Consider the following 19225-nt stretch of genomic DNA (forward strand, 5'->3'; position numbering starts at 1 on the left):
CTGGTTTCTAAATCTTTGCATTATCAGCTGCAACTTCATGTAGGGAAGGCTGAAAAAAAAAATGCTGCAAACATGAAAAAAGCCACAAAGCTGCAAGTAGCTTAATTTACCACTTTCACACGGTGTATTTAGACAGCAGTTTGGTAATAATCTTGTGGGAAAACACAAAGCCTAGAAAGTCTAGGCCATTTATTCTCTCCTGACAAAACTCAAGAAAGTTAAAAAAAAAAAAAAGGCCAGCATGACAATTTAGTGATCCTCTGTGCACCTTGCTCAACAGCTCTGGTTTAACAGCAGAAAAGGAGATCACAAGCTTTCCCCTCGGTGAGCCAAGATGTTCTGGAAGGGTCTACCTTCTTGTGGGCAGCCCCAAAAAGGGGGTATTTCACCACTGAAGAGCAACATCTCTGTGGGCACCAAAAGAAGCTCTTAAGGATGGACAGGATTATGTCTGCTACTGTGCAATTTTCCTTCCAGATGACTCAGTATCTGCCACGTGGTTGCAAAAAAAAAAAAAAAACCTCATTAGTATTAACTAGCAAAAATATGTTCATGAGTGTATCTGCACTCTCACTCTCTCTCTCTGTAATTAATCCCTGGAGTAAAGCTGTTCCTCAGATCACCTCAAATATAGAAAATCAATGAGTTAGATTACAGGAAACAATTAATTATGGTTCACTGGTGTTTAGAAAGTGACACTGACGCCCTGACATCTCCAGATAGCATTCGTGCCCTCTAAAGCAGCAAATCACAGAAAGTAACAAACTCTGCTTTTCAGATATCAGATGACCTCAAGCTCGCTCATTCTAGTGAAATGACCCTAATCAGTCATAAATGAATGGGACATAACCTTTTAAACATTAAAGATGCAATTAATTTACAGAGCATCCATTCACTACAACCAATTAAACAAAAATATTTTCTTCACATGTTAATCTAACTTCTGACAAATCATGGGGAAAAAATGGAATAAGCTGCTCTGCCACACACCATTCCAGCTCATTCTCATGGTAGTGACTTCATTCATAATCGAGTCTCCTCTATTCAGTCATACACAGCATACTGCTGAATTTTCCAGCCAACACATAAACAGCTGTAAGCAAACACGCATGGACTGGGAAGCAGCAAGCCCATCCCTGCATAGCCCTGACCCTCCAGCTGCCTGCCATGAGATGCAGCCAGCAGCACTGCAGCTCTCAGCTCAGGTGCAGCACACTGAGCCATCAGTTCCTTTTGGGAAATCCCTCAGCCTTGATCTTACGTCACAGAGAAATATGAAGTGACAGAGTGTGAGCAGAAATTGTTGTCGTCTCAGTGGACCCTTTGCCCTTTTGCTTTCCTACTCATCGTAAGAGGACTTGCCACTCTCTTGTCATTGCTAACCTCTGCCTGAATCTATCCTCTCTTGAATACCTTTTGGGTTTTATTAATGTTTCTATTTCAGAAAGTTTATGGCTAATGTATAGAGCCTTTAGCATCTCAGCATGGGACCACTTTACGTCTAAAGCCTTATTCAGCCAATTAGACAAATCCCATCAATAGTATGAGAGCTCGTGTTTCTTCCCCAATCCCCATTCTTGCTTTCTGTGTGGGAACTCCAGTGGTGGGTTCGCCCCTCAGCCTCTTCTTCTCTTTTCTTTGAGGGTGCCTGGAATAGGCCGTGAGGACAGAAAGCACCAGGGCACATTCACTAGGTTGTATGAGAGCAGAACAAAACCTGAAATGGACAAAATGTAGCATTTAACTAGTGCTTTGGATGAGAATTAAAATGCCTTTACACAAACAAGTCCAAGAAAACAGCTCACCTCCACAAACAATACGCAGAAATTCTTGTTTTGATGTTTATGTATGGAGAAAAACAGTCCCCACAAATTAAGAGGAGGTTTATGCAAGCACTGTGCTGCACACACAATCGAGCTGTAATCGAGTGGCAAGATGATGCCTGCTGACCTCAGCGCCACGTGAGATGACAGCTTTAAGAATCTGCCTGTGAAAGCACATCAAGCAAGGGCTGGTGTGAAACCCAGCAGTACAGGGACCCAGGAGCAAGGCAGCACTCACTACTTCATTCTGAGACACTCCTCAAACTAGTGGGCACAGTGAACACAAAGCAGCACCTTCAAGCCTGCCTACCTGGGTTTTTCATACTGAGAAGCTCCAGTGAAAAAGGAAAAGAAGGATGGCAACAGAAAAATTCATGATCTCTGCACACTGTTTGAGAATTAGCCAGCCCAAGAGAAACACCTTCCTTCTTGGGAAGGGCAGAAAGATTCACCACTGCACGCAGTCTTGCAGTCACTTAATATACTAAACAGAAAAAAATTCGTATGAAACTGTGTCTGTAATTCTTCTCTGCAATTCTCCTTTTTACAATTCTCTTTTGAGATGGAGAGGGAAGGGAAAGAGCCCGTTTCTTCTGCTGTCTCCAAGAAAGCTCCAGCCTTCAGCCCTAGAAACTCATGTTGATGGTGAGTGCTTTCAGCAAGACAGTATGGTTCCATGCACCCTTTCCTTCTGGAGAAAGGGACCGACACGCTGACAGGAGGCAGTGGAGCTGCACCTCTGCAGGTGCAGCTGATGCAATACAGCAAGTGGCCCTGGGTCTCAGCTCTGTGCTAGGGGGTGGCAGGGCACTGGTGCCTGTCTCATGGTAACCAGCAGAAAAAGTTTCCTGAAAGGAAAGAAAGAAGTTCAACTGGCCTCCATTCCTTGGCTCTCCTTCTAAAGAATACAAATAAGCTTCCTGAGAAACAACAGGCCTTCTGATGAGCCAGGAGCTTTCCTCTGGTTGTTTGTTTGTTGAAAACACTTTGATTTTGCAGGAAGAGCTAACAAATGCGACTGGAGATTGACTTAGTTAAAGAACCTTAAAAAGCAGCAGGACACAGATCTCCTACTTCAGCCACTAAACGGGATTGTCCCACTGGCTCGAGCAAAACTGTTGAATTACTTCTCCAACAAAAGAAAGGCGCTCTTAGGTCCCATAATCTCATTTCAAATCCTTTTACCCACTCCCTACTCTTTTTGGCCTTGAAATCACAATCCTCTTTCAGTAATCTCAGCACTAATTGGTGCCAGCGCTCCAGTTCCTCTTGCCACGTCTTCCTCCCTCCCTCCCACATTGTTCAGGTGCTGAAAAGGATGGCGGGCCAGGGCTCAGCACCCCTATAATGAGCCTGTTCCTGCAAAGTAACTATTCATAATTATCAGGAAGCATTGCATCTTTAAATAGTGCAGCATGCGCTGCAAGGCTCTGCAGAGCCAAAGGAGCACTCCAGTGCTGCTCGAGAAGCTCCAGGAGCTTGCTGGCCATCTGCAGGCTGGGCACACTGCTGTTTGGGGCTGGCTGACCATCTGCAGGCTGGGCATGCCGGTATTTGGGGCTGGCCATGGGGAGCTACGTAATGTGCATGCACCTCCAGCACTGCAGCAATGATGCAAGCAGTGTGGTTTGGTCAGGACAGCAATAAGAAATTCATATTTCAAAATATGAATCCCTGAAAAATGGTAAGCAAAGAGGAGCCTTAAGCAAGCCTACTACTTTTCAGCTAATGACTGTGTATGCAGGTAGTGCTAGAAGGATGCAAAGACTCCTCTCACCAAGCGCTACCAGTGCACTTTCTGAAATTGGAAACTTCAGTCCAACGAGGTCATTAAAAACAAACAAAAAAAGCTACCTCCAGTGGATATTCATTTCCAGCAAACCTAAGGGTAGCATTAAGCTTTGATTCAAGAAACATAAACCAAAGGCTTCTAAAGTTCTTCAAGCTCACAAAATTACATCACAGAGCGTCTGCATCGAGTTTTGACACTGAGATATTATGCGGTGCTGTGTCCTGCCTTGAAGCTGAAGGGCAACGAGGAATGCATCTGAGGAACCCACACTGCCTCCATCGTACCCCCAAGCAGTGCTCGGAATTAGGAATGCAGTTGCCAGACTACATCTCCAACCCCATTCACTAATTCACGCCCTCAGGCATCTACAATCAGGTATGGTGAGAGGAACACTTTAGCAAAGGATAAGACACAACCGACCCACTTTCCCGAAAGATGCACCATGTGCATGGAGCCGAGTCCTACAGCAGCTGGCACAACAACACAAGATCTCATTGGATGTAGGGAACCCACTGGTGCAACAAGACAGCCCCAGAGGCTTCTGTGCAAAAAGGTGTACTCCCTGGTACCCTCCTCAACATGCAGCCAGCACCTGGCTGTGACTGGGGAAGAAAGCAGAAGCTGTTACTTCAAGTATTCTCTGGAGATAATGTGGGTATGCAACCACCATGCAAAAAGACCTTGTGATTTATTTCCAGTCAGACAAATGGACAGCAAGCTTCAGCACAATGCTGAAGTTCCCAATGATTTTTCTTCATTTGCCCATAGCTCAAGATCAGTGGGTGTCTCAGTGGCTTTCAGCGTAAGATTGGGGTGTAAGGAGGCTTATCTTTCTGTACATTCCTGCCCTATGAACATTAAAATCCCTCACCAAAAAGCAACTGCTGGCACAGCTCCTTGCTGAGGCAACAGCGTTCCACATCAGCTGGAACAGGAGCATTTGAATTTCCCATCCCTGGAAAACGCCATCTGCAGCCCTTGAGTACAGGATCTGTCGCTCACTCCTGTTTGCCTCTGTGTTAGAAACTGGAGGCGGAAGGCTCTCCTCAGGTCATCCAATTCTGCTTTCCGCCAACAGAAAATTCCTTCCCACGGCCCATTTTCTGAGATTTTATTGAGTCTGCTTCTCAGTACTCCACCAGACGGATTTCAAATAATTTCCTTAAGAGATTAAGTCAGCTAATAAGTTCATTATTTGCACCTGGTCAGTGACCAAGATAGGCCGGAGCCTGTGTGTTTGTTTCCTCCTCACAGTAGTGAGTTTTCCATCCAAGTGTCAAAGTCCATTCACAACAGCAACACAGCAGGGAGACATTCCCATGAAAGCTGAGCTCCTGCCTTCACAGAGGGATTCCGATAACTTGTTTGTCTCACCAAAATGACCATCCTTCTCTGTCTGGCTGGAGGTGAACAAGCAGCCAGCACCAGCCCATGCCAGCAGCCGCCTCCTCTCAGCCCTGGAGACTCCTGGGTTGTGCTTGCCCGCTTCAGTGCAGTTCCAACTCCCATGCCAGCCCAGGATTAGTAAGGAATTAAGTTAGAGAATAATTAGATTAGGAATAGTCCTACTGACACTGCACTTGAGTACAGACAAAGATGCAGTTGTTAAACTGTGGCCACGCACATCAGCCTATCCCACCAGGCTCATAAAAGCTAGGGAATCACCAAGTTGTGGCAGGGCTCTTCTTTTACCATCTGCAGCTTTACCCAGCACTGAAAAACTTTTCTATAGCATGGAAGTGACATGAGAACATGGGTCTGGAAGTCAGGAAACCCTTATGGCAGCTTTAGAGCACTAACCTGCCAAAATGCACCTAGATGGTGCCTCCACGCTCTTCTGTGCAGAAACATTTGGGAGTGAGACAAGGCATAATTTTCCTATCACAGCACTGGGCCATCTAACCAGTCTCAGGAAGATGACAGCTCAGCGGCACATGCAGGACTGTTTTAAGAAAGCCCACAACCCTCTTCCAAAAGTCCCAATCCTTTAAAAGATAAGCAACCAGGATCCAATGCATGCCTTGGCTCCACAAGCATCATCAGCACAACTGAAGGGACAGCTTGCTACTGTGCAAGGGCACTAAGAGCATCTTACAACAACTTTGAAAAAGACAAAAAGGAAACACAGAAAGAAGAAAGAAAAAAAAAAATACAGAATGTAATATTCTGCTGAGCACTCAGAAGGTGCTGCTCCCAGGAACCAGCCTGGGCACCACTGCATGCTCTCTCAGCGTGCTACGGACAGAGCATAAGCATGCTTCTGTTGTCTTGGGTTAGCCAGAGGGCTACCTCAGGAGCAAATCCAAACAGCTTGTCAGCAGTGCTCTCTGAAAAGAAGCACAAATTAGCTTTTTTTTTTTTCTTTTGGCAGTGCTACTCAACACAGAGTGAGCTCCTAAACCTCTTGTTCCAGCGTTATCCATACAACTTGCTGCCATTTCTTTCCAAAGCAGAGACCACTTATAGCATTTCCAGCAGAAATTTCCATTGTCTTTTTCCCTAAATCTCCGCAATGCTATTTCTACCTCTGAAGTCAAAAGCAGCAAAAGAAAGCAGCTAAGGAAAGATCTCCACCGCTTGAGCAATACAGCTGATTATGGCTCTTCATCTACCATGGAATAAATGTGTTTGTATAAAGTCTTCCTTTTACATTACGCTACACTTGCAAGTAGGAAAATAAAAGCTGCCTGTTCCAGAAGCTTTGTTTGTTATTAATTCCCCTAAGTCTAGAAAATGATTTCATTTTAATTAATTGTTTTATTTATTTTTTTAATCTCATGAGAAAAAATGGTTGTCTTCATCTTTCATATGCAAAACAGCTAACCAAAGAACCATTTTTCATACAGAGAATGAACTCCAATTAATAGAAATCTTAAGTACTTGGGGAGCCGCTATGAATTTTGCCATGGATCAGACAGCTGGCTGGAAAAAAAATCTCTTTTCAGGAAAGTTACATAATTAAAAGTAACTCGATTTTTAAATATATTTCTTTATTTTGTTACATATTCTTCTCCACCTGCTAACCCCAATTAAACATAAAAATAAATGAAACCCAAACCAACCTCTATTTGCTAAGTTTAAATCTCTTCTCTGTACACCAGGAGCTGAACGCCACACAACCAACCAGCTGGCACCAATTCCCAATGCTCGATCTTCAGTATCTGCACTGCTACGCCATTAGTTTTTGCAAATTTCACATACTCCAGCTTAAGAAACACCAACAGAGACTAAAATCTAGAATGATGTAAAATTCTAGACACTGGAATTCAAATGCCAGAGGAGTCTGTTCTGATTATCGTAGTTTTTCAAACTAATCTTAGGAAGCGTTCCAGGTAGTCTGTAATTACTGTTCAAACAGGATTTATTTCAGAAGGCTATACAATAAAATCATGATAAAAATAGCTACAGAAAAAAAGTACTAAGAGGTGTAGAGCTCTGCAAAATTTATAGAGCCCAAGCAGACAGCAGAAAGCCATCAGGGAAGTCAAAATCAGCAGCAAAAACCCTGACAGCAGCAGCAAGGGGAAAGAGGCTGTAAACAACAAATGCAAAAATCAGCCCCAGCTGTAGGGAGCTGGACACCGGCTGCTACCTTCAGAAAGAGAACACTAATACTATTCCTCCTTCACAAATGAAGTCCATGTAGTACTGACTCTAATACCAAAAATATGTCATACAAGCTAATAAAAAGAAAATTTAACAACTGCACGCATGCAGCAGCAAGCCAAGAAAGAAATGCATTTACATGTGTATTAGCAAGACCCACTGGCTGCGCAATCCCGGATGCCTTAAGAGCAGAGCAATGAAAAATTACAGTACATAACTGAAGCACAACACGAGCCTACAGAGCAAGTTCTGGCAATTAACAGGAGGAGACTGCCAACAAAGCAAAAATGAGTCAGAGGGAAAAGAAAGGAAAGATCGGTTACAAAGCTCTGATCCACACTGGTATTTGAGCTGCCCGATCTCTTCACTCATTCCCTCTTAAAAAGGAAAAAACAATCTTGAAACCCGGATGTCTAACTTCTGCGCTTTACAAAGCAGACCCACGCACGTCCTGGGCAGCCCCACGAACTTCAGTGTGGCCGTCCTCTGGCAGCCACAAGCAGCACACCAACACAGTGAGCTGCTCAGCCGTGTGTGCCGGTTGTCGCACTGCCTGCACAGACCCACCGCGTGCTGCTCACTGCTCTCTGAGTATTTACACCATTGTAACGGAAACTGGTTACCTTCAGGAGAGCAGCACATTCTGTAGGGAGTAGCTTTCCTGACAGTCACAATGCCTTTTGACATAATGTGCCCTCAATATGCATATATACCTGTGCACTCAAACCCCAGAGGTATGCTCATTTATCACTGAAATGTGATCAAACAACAACAAAAAAAAAGTCTCAGACTCAAAAAGAAGAGCCTTATCAGAAATGTAGCAACATCAAAACCTCCAAGCTGGATGAAACCCACATCTGGCTGGGGCCGGAGCTTCCAGGAACGATGAAAGTTTCCCAGAAAGCCTAACAAGGGCACAGCAAGGTGCACCTGTGCTTGTTACTGCAGCCCAGGCTGTCCTGAAATGTTAGCGTGGTGGATTCAGACCCAAACACCCCATGGAGTCCAGTGCGCTCGTCCAGGCTGTATCTGTGTTTGCTCTGGATGTAGTTGTTGAATAGAAGTCCATCTTTTGGAGGTCTATTGCTTAACTCCCCTCCTTCAACTCACATCAAAATAAAAAGCACCATGCAGATTCTGTATTTTACAAAACAGCTTTGGGATTTAGAAACAGAACAAATGCCCTCAGGGACAACACATACACCCCCACACAAGCACACTGCCTTCAGGGCCATCCAAAACGTAAGGAAACCCAACAACAGAGTTTTTCAAAATCTAACTAAAATAACCTCTTAATTCTTGCTTACGTTCAGATGTACCAAAATTGCTTGACAGATTTTCCGTAAACAACTACAAAGTTCCCCAAATTAAGTTCAAATTATCTGTGAAGCAATGAGGTATAGATAGCCAAGCTGTCACCTTAAGGGATTCATTACAGCTTTATCGAAAAAGAGCAAAACAAGCCCTTCCTATTTCACAAAGGAAAAGGCAAAAAAACACTTTACCAGGCCACCACAGCATAATGCACATCATAGAGGGAAAAAGTGGTAACCCTCCCCTCAGGTGGATGTGGGAAGGCAGGCTGTCTCTGTTCAGCCACACATGGCTTTGCTGAGGATGGAAATTTCTCTACAATGCCCCACGTCCCCAAAAAAGAGGGTTTAGATAAGCAGACTTAGTTCTAATGAAACCAGCAGCTTGATTTTTCCAAGTCAAAACTCAAAAAACGAAAGCGTAGAGAAGTCTCAATATGAAAAAAGGTTCTATGCTTTATGTTCCAAAACTTCAAAACGAGACATTTTAATGCAGTTTAAGCTCTCCCCATTTTTATTTCTCTGAGCCATGGAAGTACCTATGAAATGAAGCAACTCTAGCAAAATAGTTTTACTCCAACAAAAAACAGTCCCAACAAAATAGGAGTAATAGGATCCACTTTTACATAGAAAGATTCTACAATCTGAGGATGGCAATCAGAGGACAAAATTCAGACACACAAAAAACTGGATATAGAGAAATCCAGGTATTGTGGTGATGATTAGAGTCCCAAGAGCCATGAGAAACGTGGTCACTAATCACCACGCGCACCTTCTGAGTGTATGACAACAGAAGTCAATCCATAACTTAGAAAGATGGTGAAAAAAACCTTTTTTAGAGCATTCAAGTATTGACAAATAAAATCATCCCTAAACTTACTTTCTTCCAACAAACAAATAAACAAACATTCTTCTCCAAAACATATACACAGGCTGTACGTATGTACATTATTCACATGCTGAGACACCATATGTATCCCTGAAAAGGTCTCTTAGCTAATAAAGATTCAAAAAGACTCACCCCCTGAAACTTGTTCTGAGCTTTCTATCTGAAAATAAATACTTACTAAAGAAACAGCTTTCAAGGGAAACTGCCTGTCATTTTAAGATTTAGGGCCATAGGCACTGCAACAAGATACTGGAAAGGCTCCAAATGTTTAGGATGCATTTTAATAAATCATTCACAGAAAGTCTGATTGGTACTTCCAAATATACTGGCTCAGGTAAACAGGCAAGGATTACGTGGATACCTGACACGGGCATGAAATGCAACTGCACATTTCCTTTACATATACATACAAAACTGCTCTGAACACTACTGTGACAAGCCCAGCTCTGCACACAGGTGCTCCTGTGACTGGCAAATAACGACGACAAACAGCAGCTAGTCTGCAAGATCTGAAGGCCACTTCCTGAAGCTCAAGATCTCCCACCTGCTGCCAGCTGGCCCCAGAGCCAGTCCAAGGGCCCACCACCTCATTCTGTTTTGTACTTTCAGTGCGTGGCCCAAGGCCAGATGGCCACCTTGGTCACCTGGACCCCATATTGCCTCAGTTGTCCACAGTCACAGTACGAGCAACAGTGAAACAGGACCCTGTTGTTTCAGTTTTCATATACAGAACTCAAATAATTTCTACTGCTGTAACACTGTATGATTATCAAACATGATGCTCATGCTGTTCATCACACAGACACTTGATCCCAAGTCCCATTTTTCGGCTACTAACAATTCTGTGAACTGTTACCGAATCTCAATATATAGGCTTCCCCATCCATGCAGCTGCTGGAATTGTAAGAGTGATGCAATGGCCACGAAAGGGATGAAGGCAGAGAGATGAACCGAACCCTACAAAGTGACAAAGGAGAGGGATGCCCCTTGCCCTCTACTTTTTACAGTACCACACAGCCCACACCACAGCAGGGTCCCCAAACTGCACAACAGCACACAGAGGGATGGGGCATGGCAGAAGGCCATCTCAGCAGTGCAGCTCCCATGTACTTCCAGGTTTCTGCAGTCACCAATCCACCGCTCTCCCAACAAGGCTACTGAAACCATGACTCATAAACAAGCGCCCAGAGCTAGAGGGATTTACAAACAACTAAAATAACAAAAATATCAAAACACACCCCTAGATTTTCCTTTTCCCATGAACTGAAGTGGAAATATCTATAGTACCATGCCAAGCTATCTCTAGAGTAAGGCTATATTTAGCTACAAAAGGCACAGGGGAGGGGAAAAAAAAAAAAAGAAAAAGCCTAAAAAGCCAAGTAACCAGCAAGACTCCACAAATGGGGCTATGAATTACAACATTACAACTTAATGCAAGGAGCTGGTGTTTGCGTAGCATCTGCTAGAGATGAGCGACAGGCCGGGGATGCTGCTTTGCAGTTCTTTACCAAAGGCCTTCAAACACACAGCCAAAACAAAGATCTAAAGAACCAAATCTGAAAGTATGCAGCAAATGGGAAACAAGACGTTTGTACGAGTAAGAAAGAAGTGAAAACATCTCAGCTGAGAGGGCTCAGAAGCATTCAACCTATTTTGAGAGGAAGGAAGATGCAATCAGAGGATTATTTGTATTTCCAGCGCTACTTGTGCTGAGCACAAGGGTGCTGCAGAAAGAATGGGTGAAACTTTTGCGTGAAAGAGGATGCATTCAGTGTTCTATTCTCCCCACCCTCAGCCTCCTTTATGTTATATAGTATAAGAGAAATCCTTTTAAAAGGCAAGAGCTGGTCTTGTTTGTTTTACAAAACGACAGCCAATGAGATACATCCCATATCACAGAAGTCTACTGGATAGAGAGCTGATTAGAATATGTTAGAAAACAAGTCCTGGACTGGCAAATCCTCAAATATTTATGCACCGAGCGCATTACAGGCATTCACTCAAGCAAAAGTTCTTTTTTCTTTGCTATTCCTGTCTGGCATGAAGCAGAACCAATGTTCTTTAATTTGCCAGAAAACAGACATCAAGCAGCATAGTCTCAAAACACAGATGGATCTTCAAATCAAGACATATTACTGTGTCAGAGGGCACAGCTTGGAACTTGTATTTTTTGTGATCTCTAAACTACAGAAACAGCAAAACAAAATTCCCCAAAGACTCTCCCTTGACACCACACCAAAGAAGAAAACTCTTTCTGACTCTGTTCAGGAAGTCAAATAACAAGATCAATCATGATAAGAGGCTGTGGCATATGCAGAAATATTAGATTGCGCTATGGTCTGCTTCATTTTCTACCAAAAGCAAAGGTGGTAGGAGAGAATTAAAGCTGTGCTTCTAGACCACAAAGGACTACCAATTAATTTGTTTCCCAGGTCCCTTCTAGCAGGGAGACTCTTACAGTGTTTCAAAGCACTCAATGAACAGGACAAGTTTATTTCATAAGCTTCCCCAAGAAGCCAGAGAAGAGCATTTCTCATCTCAAAACATAAAGCATACAGAAAAAAAGAGTACTTACATGCTGTCCGGAATGATATCCTACAATACATTCCCTCTGATGCAGGTTTAGTTTCAATAAACAACGGTAAAGGCTGAAGCCTGTGACAGTTTCAGGGAAGGAGCAGTAAAGCCAAAACCAGCAAAAATTGGAAGGAGTTGTTCCGAGGTACATTTCTAAGCAGCCAATCTACAACAGCAGTCTGTGGAGTGTGGGGAAAGAATTTTCATGGCAAGATGACAAACGACCCTGTGCAAAGAGCTAGTAATCAGACACCCCCTGGCAGCCTCAGCACAGCTCCAGCCCCGTGGCTGTGCTGTTGGTCAGGCCTGAGCCTGAGGTGGAAACATCTGAAGAACCTTCTCCCTGGGCAGAACAACTGGGCAAAACCAGCTTACGGTGATGAAAGTAATAGAAACTTGATATCAAAGTTTCACCGGTTCCTGCATTTTTTTAATACATTTCAGAAGTCAAACGGGGGTTCACAATTACAAAGCCCCTCTCCTACGCTAGCTGCCCGAATGAGGCTGCATGGCAAGTGGCACACAGGCAAACACGTGTGGCCATGGACTCAAGCGTGACGCAGCCACTGCTCATTCAGCTCAGCAAGAGATGTGCACATGGAGTGCAGTTATTTTAGCCTAAATACAAAAAAACCCACAGCACACAACATTAATTGTACAGTAGCCTGAAGAAATAGTGGCGTTTCATAAATGCCTATCTGTGGAGAGGCATGGTTTCTGACATGGAGGCAGTGGGAGGCCCAGTGGCAGCCCTGTGCCCTCTCCGAATGGCCGCTCCCCACAGCACGGCTCAGGCCGGCTGCTGAGCACGCAGCAGCACTGGTTGGCAGCGGGCATCTCTGGAAGCTGTTCTTCAGAGAACACCTATGTTGGCACAGGTCTCTGACTGAAGTGGTACTAATATGGAGCAGAGAATAAAAACATCCTTATCAGATTCTGGAGGGCAAGACACTGGAGAGGTGATGAACATTTACGGAGGAAACACCTCTAGGAAAGCCAGCATCTGCAGAAGGCAATAGTGATAAGAGACACTAACCCCAATAAAACAGAAGCCACTCCCCAGTTTTCAAATTCCCAGCTGGTGAAGTTTCATAAGACATTTGGTCACTAGCACACCTCCAAGCCCTCTATAAGCCATAAACTTATTCCTGCATCAGCACTTCCAAGAAAGGAAAGGAAAGAGAAGATCAGATCTAGCAGCAGCACCATTTTAATGCAACAGCTCTCAAAAGTGACTTTGCACAGCAGGTAGTCGCTGCAGAGGGGGCTCTGCTGACTCCTCATCAAGCTCGGTGTTCCTCAAGGGGCCGGGAACTCAGCAGCCCGCTAACACACAGTGCATCAGCCATGCTAGCCAAGCAGCTCCTGCAGGACAGACACAAACCAGGACCAGATGCTGGCTCTCAACAGGTAGGTTGGGGCAATGCAGGAGAGAAAATGCTCCGTGGTTCCCATCTCAGGTCCATTTGCAATTTCACCGGTTAGACAGCAGCTTAGCCCAGGTGTGCCAATGCTCACCTCTGGTTTAGGAAACAATTAGCAAAAAAGACCGAAAAAATGACAAGCAGAGAAAAACGTTCAACACATCATATAGTCTAGAAAGTGATCTAACCAACATTCCCAGAAAGTCATCAAATTCTGCAAAAATATCCTGCATATGTGAAACTAATAATTTCTGTTATTTTACATATCCTGATAATATTTCTCTTGCTGCTGAAAAGGCTGAAAATAATTGAGAACTATCCTGCTGTAACATACTCAGAGAGAAGAAAAACCAATTTCAAGATCTCCAAGCACCACCAAAAGAGAAAAATCACATCTACAGTCAAACAAGAGACAGAAAACCAAAGGTAAAACATGCAGATAAAATATCCGGGCGCTGACTTGCATAGTTACTCAACAAAGCTTGTGTCTATAAATACATTTCAAGGTTGCTACTGCCAACACAACTGTAAATATTTAAAAAGAAACACATTGTAGCCCTTGGACTAAGGCACCCATTTTTCCACACCCAGCAGAGAGGTTTTTCTTTATCACAGTGTGTATCAGAGCATTAGCTCACCCTTGAAATTCCTCATATGCTACATGATATATGCTTTAATCAGAAGAACTAGGAAAAAATTGTATATTTTTTCTGCATGAGTTTTGATTGTAATACACATTCAATCCAATCACAATGAAATAATTTGCATTACTATACGCTTCCTCTTAGAGCTTACTGATAACTTTCTTCACCCTCCGAGAAGCAGAAAGCAAATCAGATAACAGCAGTCTGAAGTTCCTTCAATGTTCTTACAAACATTGCAAGTTTGTTTTTCTTCCCCATAACTATACTCTTCTCTCCATGGCTCCCACTGCAATCCAAACTTCCTGGTTTGAGTAAGATGTCTAATCTTAATGACACCAGCACAATACTGAGTCAGCCACCTAAATGTGTGGATCCACACTGTACAACTCCTTCTTAAAAGGTCTTCCCTGTTATGTTTATGCAGGATGTTTTGCAGGAGCTGTAAAGCTAAATTATCTGCTGGAATTAACTCTGCTCAGAACAGGAGCACTTGTATGTTTGGTGACCATCTTGCTTGGGATATTTTTACAATACATTCCTCCACTGCATGCTCAATTCAAACTTAAGCTGCTTACGCAGATACTAAACTGAACATGTGATTAATCTGTGTATTCTTACTCTTCCAAAACATCCGATAAAGACAAGCAATAGGTCGCTCTGTCTCCGTGGAACTGTAGCAACCGATCCTCATAAACCTTGTAATTCCCCTGATTAATCCAGCTCCTGGAGGCGCTCCGATACTGGTGAATCCTCCCGTTCCAGACATTTTTCATTCACATTTCAAACACAGTTTCCGTTACTGTGGCCTTCAGCTACATAAGGCTGATGGATAACGACAAAGCTCTGCCACCCAAGGATTTCTCCAAACCTATCATCCCTGCCATCAGAAGAATTTCCCCTGGAATTTGTTACTATGACAATGTATTGCTCTGGAGATACAAAGATGGCAGAGCGGATTTACATTCTTCTACCCATTACCGAAGTCTTTCTACACATGAGAAAGCAATCATGCACATATGGGATTACTGTTTTTCCTAAACACATGGGGAATGTTCAACTCCTTGCAAATGTATCAGAAATATATCCAAAAAATGACTGCCATGTCGCTGCCAATAATGAAATGAATTCAACAGCTACTGATAGCCTTGTGCTGATGCTCCACAGTCACAAGAAGATGATTAAACGAATATTTCAGAGGGCCATAGGAAGATTAAGCTTTATTTGACAGTGGAACTGCTCGATGATATTCAGTCAAGAACAAGAGGGAGACCCCATGATCTTCCATACAGAGCACCTCCCCGGCAAGCACCAGGATCCCCCTGCTCCCGGTTGCGTGTGTTTCTGGGGATGTTTTGCTGGTGGAGTTAGAAGGGATCGGCATCCCCACACTGTGTGCTGCATGGGTCTTGCACTTTTACTTGATGCAGGACTCTCTGAGCAGATCCAAATGGGCATCACAAAAATACTCTTAAAACGCAACAGAGCCAGTGAAGAGAGGCTCTGGGAACAGACCGTGTCCATCCCCATGATTACACCCTATGGTGTAACGCCATCATTCACTTTACTCAGCTGAGATCGAGACTGTGGGGGGAGTGGGGGAAAGGAGCAGTTAAAGCCCCTTGGAACGGCGGCACCGCGGAGAACGGTTCGGTTTCCCAAAGCAGCTCAGATGCACAGGGTGCAGCGAGCAGCACGGGGCCCAAGCTGCGCCTGCCGCCCGCTAACACCCAGCGCCTCCCGGGGCTGGCTCGCCCCAGGCCGGGATCTCAGTTCAGAATAAGAGAAAAAAAAATAAAACACATCATTCCGAGCCGGGCGGAGCGCCGCGCCGGCCGCGGGCCCCCCGAACTTCCGGCCGCACGGTTGCTAGGCAGGATTACGGTCTCCATGGCAACCGCCGCGCAGCCCCGGGCCGTCCCCTCGCCAGGCAACGCGCGGCGCGCCGCCGCCGCACCTGCCGGGCTACGCGTTGCCGTGGAGACGCCGCGTTGCCACGGCAGCCAGCACGCCAATCGGCGCGAGGGCAGGCGGCCGCCCCGCTCCGCTCCTCGCCGGCAGCCGCGGCCCCGGCGCAGCGCCGGGCAGGGCCCGAAGGAGCCCCGCGGGAGCCGTCACGGCCGCTGCTCGGCCACGGCGGGGTGCTGGGCCCTGCTCCGGCCCGACAAGGGCACCGTGCCGCTTCCTGGGGTGTGGTACGGCGCTGCAAGCTGGCACTGCCGCCAGCAGTGAGCACCTGCCCGGCCCAACCAGCGCCCACCGCCCCACACCCCACGGCGTCGTGGCACCCCCGGGCCTGCCCAGCGTCACCGCGTCCCTGCCCCGTGCCACAGGCAGCTGCAGGAAAACAGACAGAGTTGTAAAATCATCTAGGTCTTACCTTTGATATGCCTGAGGAGATGTGGGAGGTGTATTGAACACATGCGAGTATGGGTGATAGGGTGTCTTTTTCAAAGCCTGAATAAGATTTTGTCTATATTCTGGGTCTATACACCACAAGGACCCCTTTCCAATACTCTGCAAAGAAAAAAGAATTAAAAAAAAAATCAAATATTTGATCTAACGGCACAGCCTTATTCATTTAGCAGTACTTGTCAGGAAAGCAGTGGGTTGGGTTGCTGGTCTGACAGCAGTGAACACAGTTTGCCCGCCAGAGATACCGCTCCATTAATATATACTGTGACTGGTTTAAATCACACTTACGGGGAAAAAAAAAAACAAAAACCTAAGAATGCACATTTGGCTGCTTCCCCACCACCCCTTATTAGTTAATATGATTTAACAGCATCTGGCAATTTCCCCATCGCCCTGTACCGGAACAACACAAAGCTACAATTACTGTTAGATGGAAACTTTGAAGAGAAGTTGATTCTTTTTTGAAAGCGATTTTATTTTCCTTTTGCTGCTATGCTAATGAGAAACAGGGCTGAAGAGGAGGGGTTTAAACACCCTAGCAACTGTTTTAAAAATAAAAGGATTTAATCCTTCAGCCACATGACATCGGTGCCATTATACTGCAAGAAGAAATTAATAATCTTTTCTCCCCTAAGGGAAAAAAAAATACGCCCAGAACCCAAAACAAAACAAACACTGTAAAACCGGAGCTTAAACCACGTCAGGGTGTTGTGAAATTGGAGTCGGTTCCAGCAGCAGTGACTGCCATGGCCCTTCCCGGACACAGGGAACACATGGAGCTGGCAGCACGCAGTGGGAAGGCTGCACTGCAGCCCCCAGGCCCAGCGGAGGTCGGGGCAGACACCCACGGCTGTTCTGTGAGCTCTCAAATGCAGAAGTACACTTCTTCCTCGGCTGCACTGAGAGCACACAGGCAGACCAGAGCAGCCGTGTTCAAAAACGCGTCGTGCCAGCAGCAGTCCCCACTACAGATGAAGCTCCTTAGGAGGCTCTCAGGCCATTTGGATGGGCTTCTGGCAAATGATGGCATGCTTTGGATCCAGTGGAGAGGCCGTGTTCCCACCTCATGCCAGCCCCACCCCAGAGCATCCTTTGCTGAGCTCCAGCAGTGATCTTGGTGTTCCCGTGTCCAATGGCCAGCACACACACAACAGACGGGACTGAATGAGGGAGATTGTTTCCCAAAGACATAAGGAAATGAAAACCCGACACTTGTTTCCTTTTGAAAAGGAGCCCTACAGCCACTAAGTACTGCCCTGCTTTATGGGTGGCTTTGGGACACACCAGTGGGATACACTTGGTGCTTGCACAGCTCCTTCTGAGCTGGCAGGCTGCACGCCTGCACAGAAGCCTCCTCACAAACAATACCAGAAAAATAAGAAAGAAGCTTTTCGAGCCTCACTGGATTGCTACGTGGGAGCACCTCACAAGCTCACAGCGTCGCCCGAGTCATGGCCTTCATTCAAAGCCAAACTCATTTGCAAGGGGCAAGAAATGAGATTCAGCAGGGCACTGGGGACTGGAAGAGCAGCTGCGGGTTGGCCCGCCCCTGTGGGCTGGCAGGAGCCAGTCAGAAGGTACCACGTGTCCCCACAGGGACAGTACAGGTAGAGGCTGGGCCTGCAGAGCCTGGGGGCTCCAGGAGAAGCAGGCCTTGGGGCTGCTGCCTGGGCCAGGCACTGTGCGGGTGACTGAACACCCACCACAGTGCCATGGGGAGCTGTGTGCCCCATGCCTCACACCATTCCGTAGCAAGGAGCCTGTGATGTTTAGCTTTCAAATGTGAGACAATAAGCCAGAGACTTGGCATGGTAAGCCTAGGAAGTAATTTTTAGGCAAAGGACAGACTCAAAAATAGAATCCAAATCTCTCAAATTCCACTTCCACGCTCCATCCAAGAGGCAGAGCAAGAACACCACAAGTTTTCCTTTTAAGCAAGCACCACGCAAAGCTAGGAACATTTTTTTTTCAGGAGAAAACCTCTGCTGGATTCCTTACCCTTTACCACATGGGACAAGCTTTAAAAATGCTACACTTAAACACCACTCCATGGTGTTTAATACTTGTACTTGCTGCACACAACACGCTGTTTCCAAGCCTCTGTGTTCCTTCCTTTCATCCAAGTCATCTACCTGGCCATGATCTCCCCCAGTCCCACCAGAGCAAGCACGAGCCGAGGGGTTTACAGGGTGAGGTCACTGCTGAAGGCTGACTTCAAACCATGCATGGCTGTTGTGCTGCATTTGTTTGGCTTTTGGGTATTCCCATGAACGCCAAAAATAATCTCACAGGGAAACAGAAACTCTCACAAGAGGTATTGGGAAGGTATTCTTGTTAGAAGAAACACTGAGAAGGCAGTGCTATATTTTTTTGCTAATATATTTTGCCCTATTTTCAGTGCAACGGAGCTGATTTATAATTTAACAGCAACGACAAACATAATTTAAAGCAAAGCTCTCCAACCATGCTTAGTTCCTTTTTTAAGATATTTACCTTTGCTGTTCCACAATTACACAACAGACAGAAACACAAAGAAAACTGAAGTGCCCCCTGGATAAGACTCCTTCCTGACAGCCCGAGGTGTGAACAGCTCCGTTAGCTGTCTGTGAAGATATGTCATTAGTCTCTCATACACAGAGCAGTCACAGGAAAGGAAATCACTGGAACTCAGACCAATCGGTTAGTGATTAATTTCCATCTTATGACACTTGGCGTGCTGCTTCACTACCTCCTCCAAGCCAAAAG

General features: G+C 45.4%; 1 protein-coding gene across 6 annotated transcripts in view; it reads right to left on the reverse strand.

Moving 5' to 3' along the window:
* FOXN3 (forkhead box N3) overlaps positions 1–19225 on the reverse strand; it is a 186608-nt gene that overhangs the window by 80609 nt on the left and 86774 nt on the right. For all 6 annotated transcript variants that reach the window (XM_021403784.1, XM_021403783.1, XM_021403778.1 and 3 more), the window contains exon 3: positions 16446–16582. In XM_021403784.1, coding sequence (XP_021259459.1) covers positions 16446–16582 — 137 coding nt within the window. The remainder of the gene's footprint in view (positions 1–16445; positions 16583–19225) is intronic.

The sequence above is a fragment of the Numida meleagris genome, chromosome 6 (genome assembly GCF_002078875.1).
Source record: "Numida meleagris isolate 19003 breed g44 Domestic line chromosome 6, NumMel1.0, whole genome shotgun sequence".
Classification (NCBI taxonomy): domain Eukaryota; kingdom Metazoa; phylum Chordata; class Aves; order Galliformes; family Numididae; genus Numida; species Numida meleagris.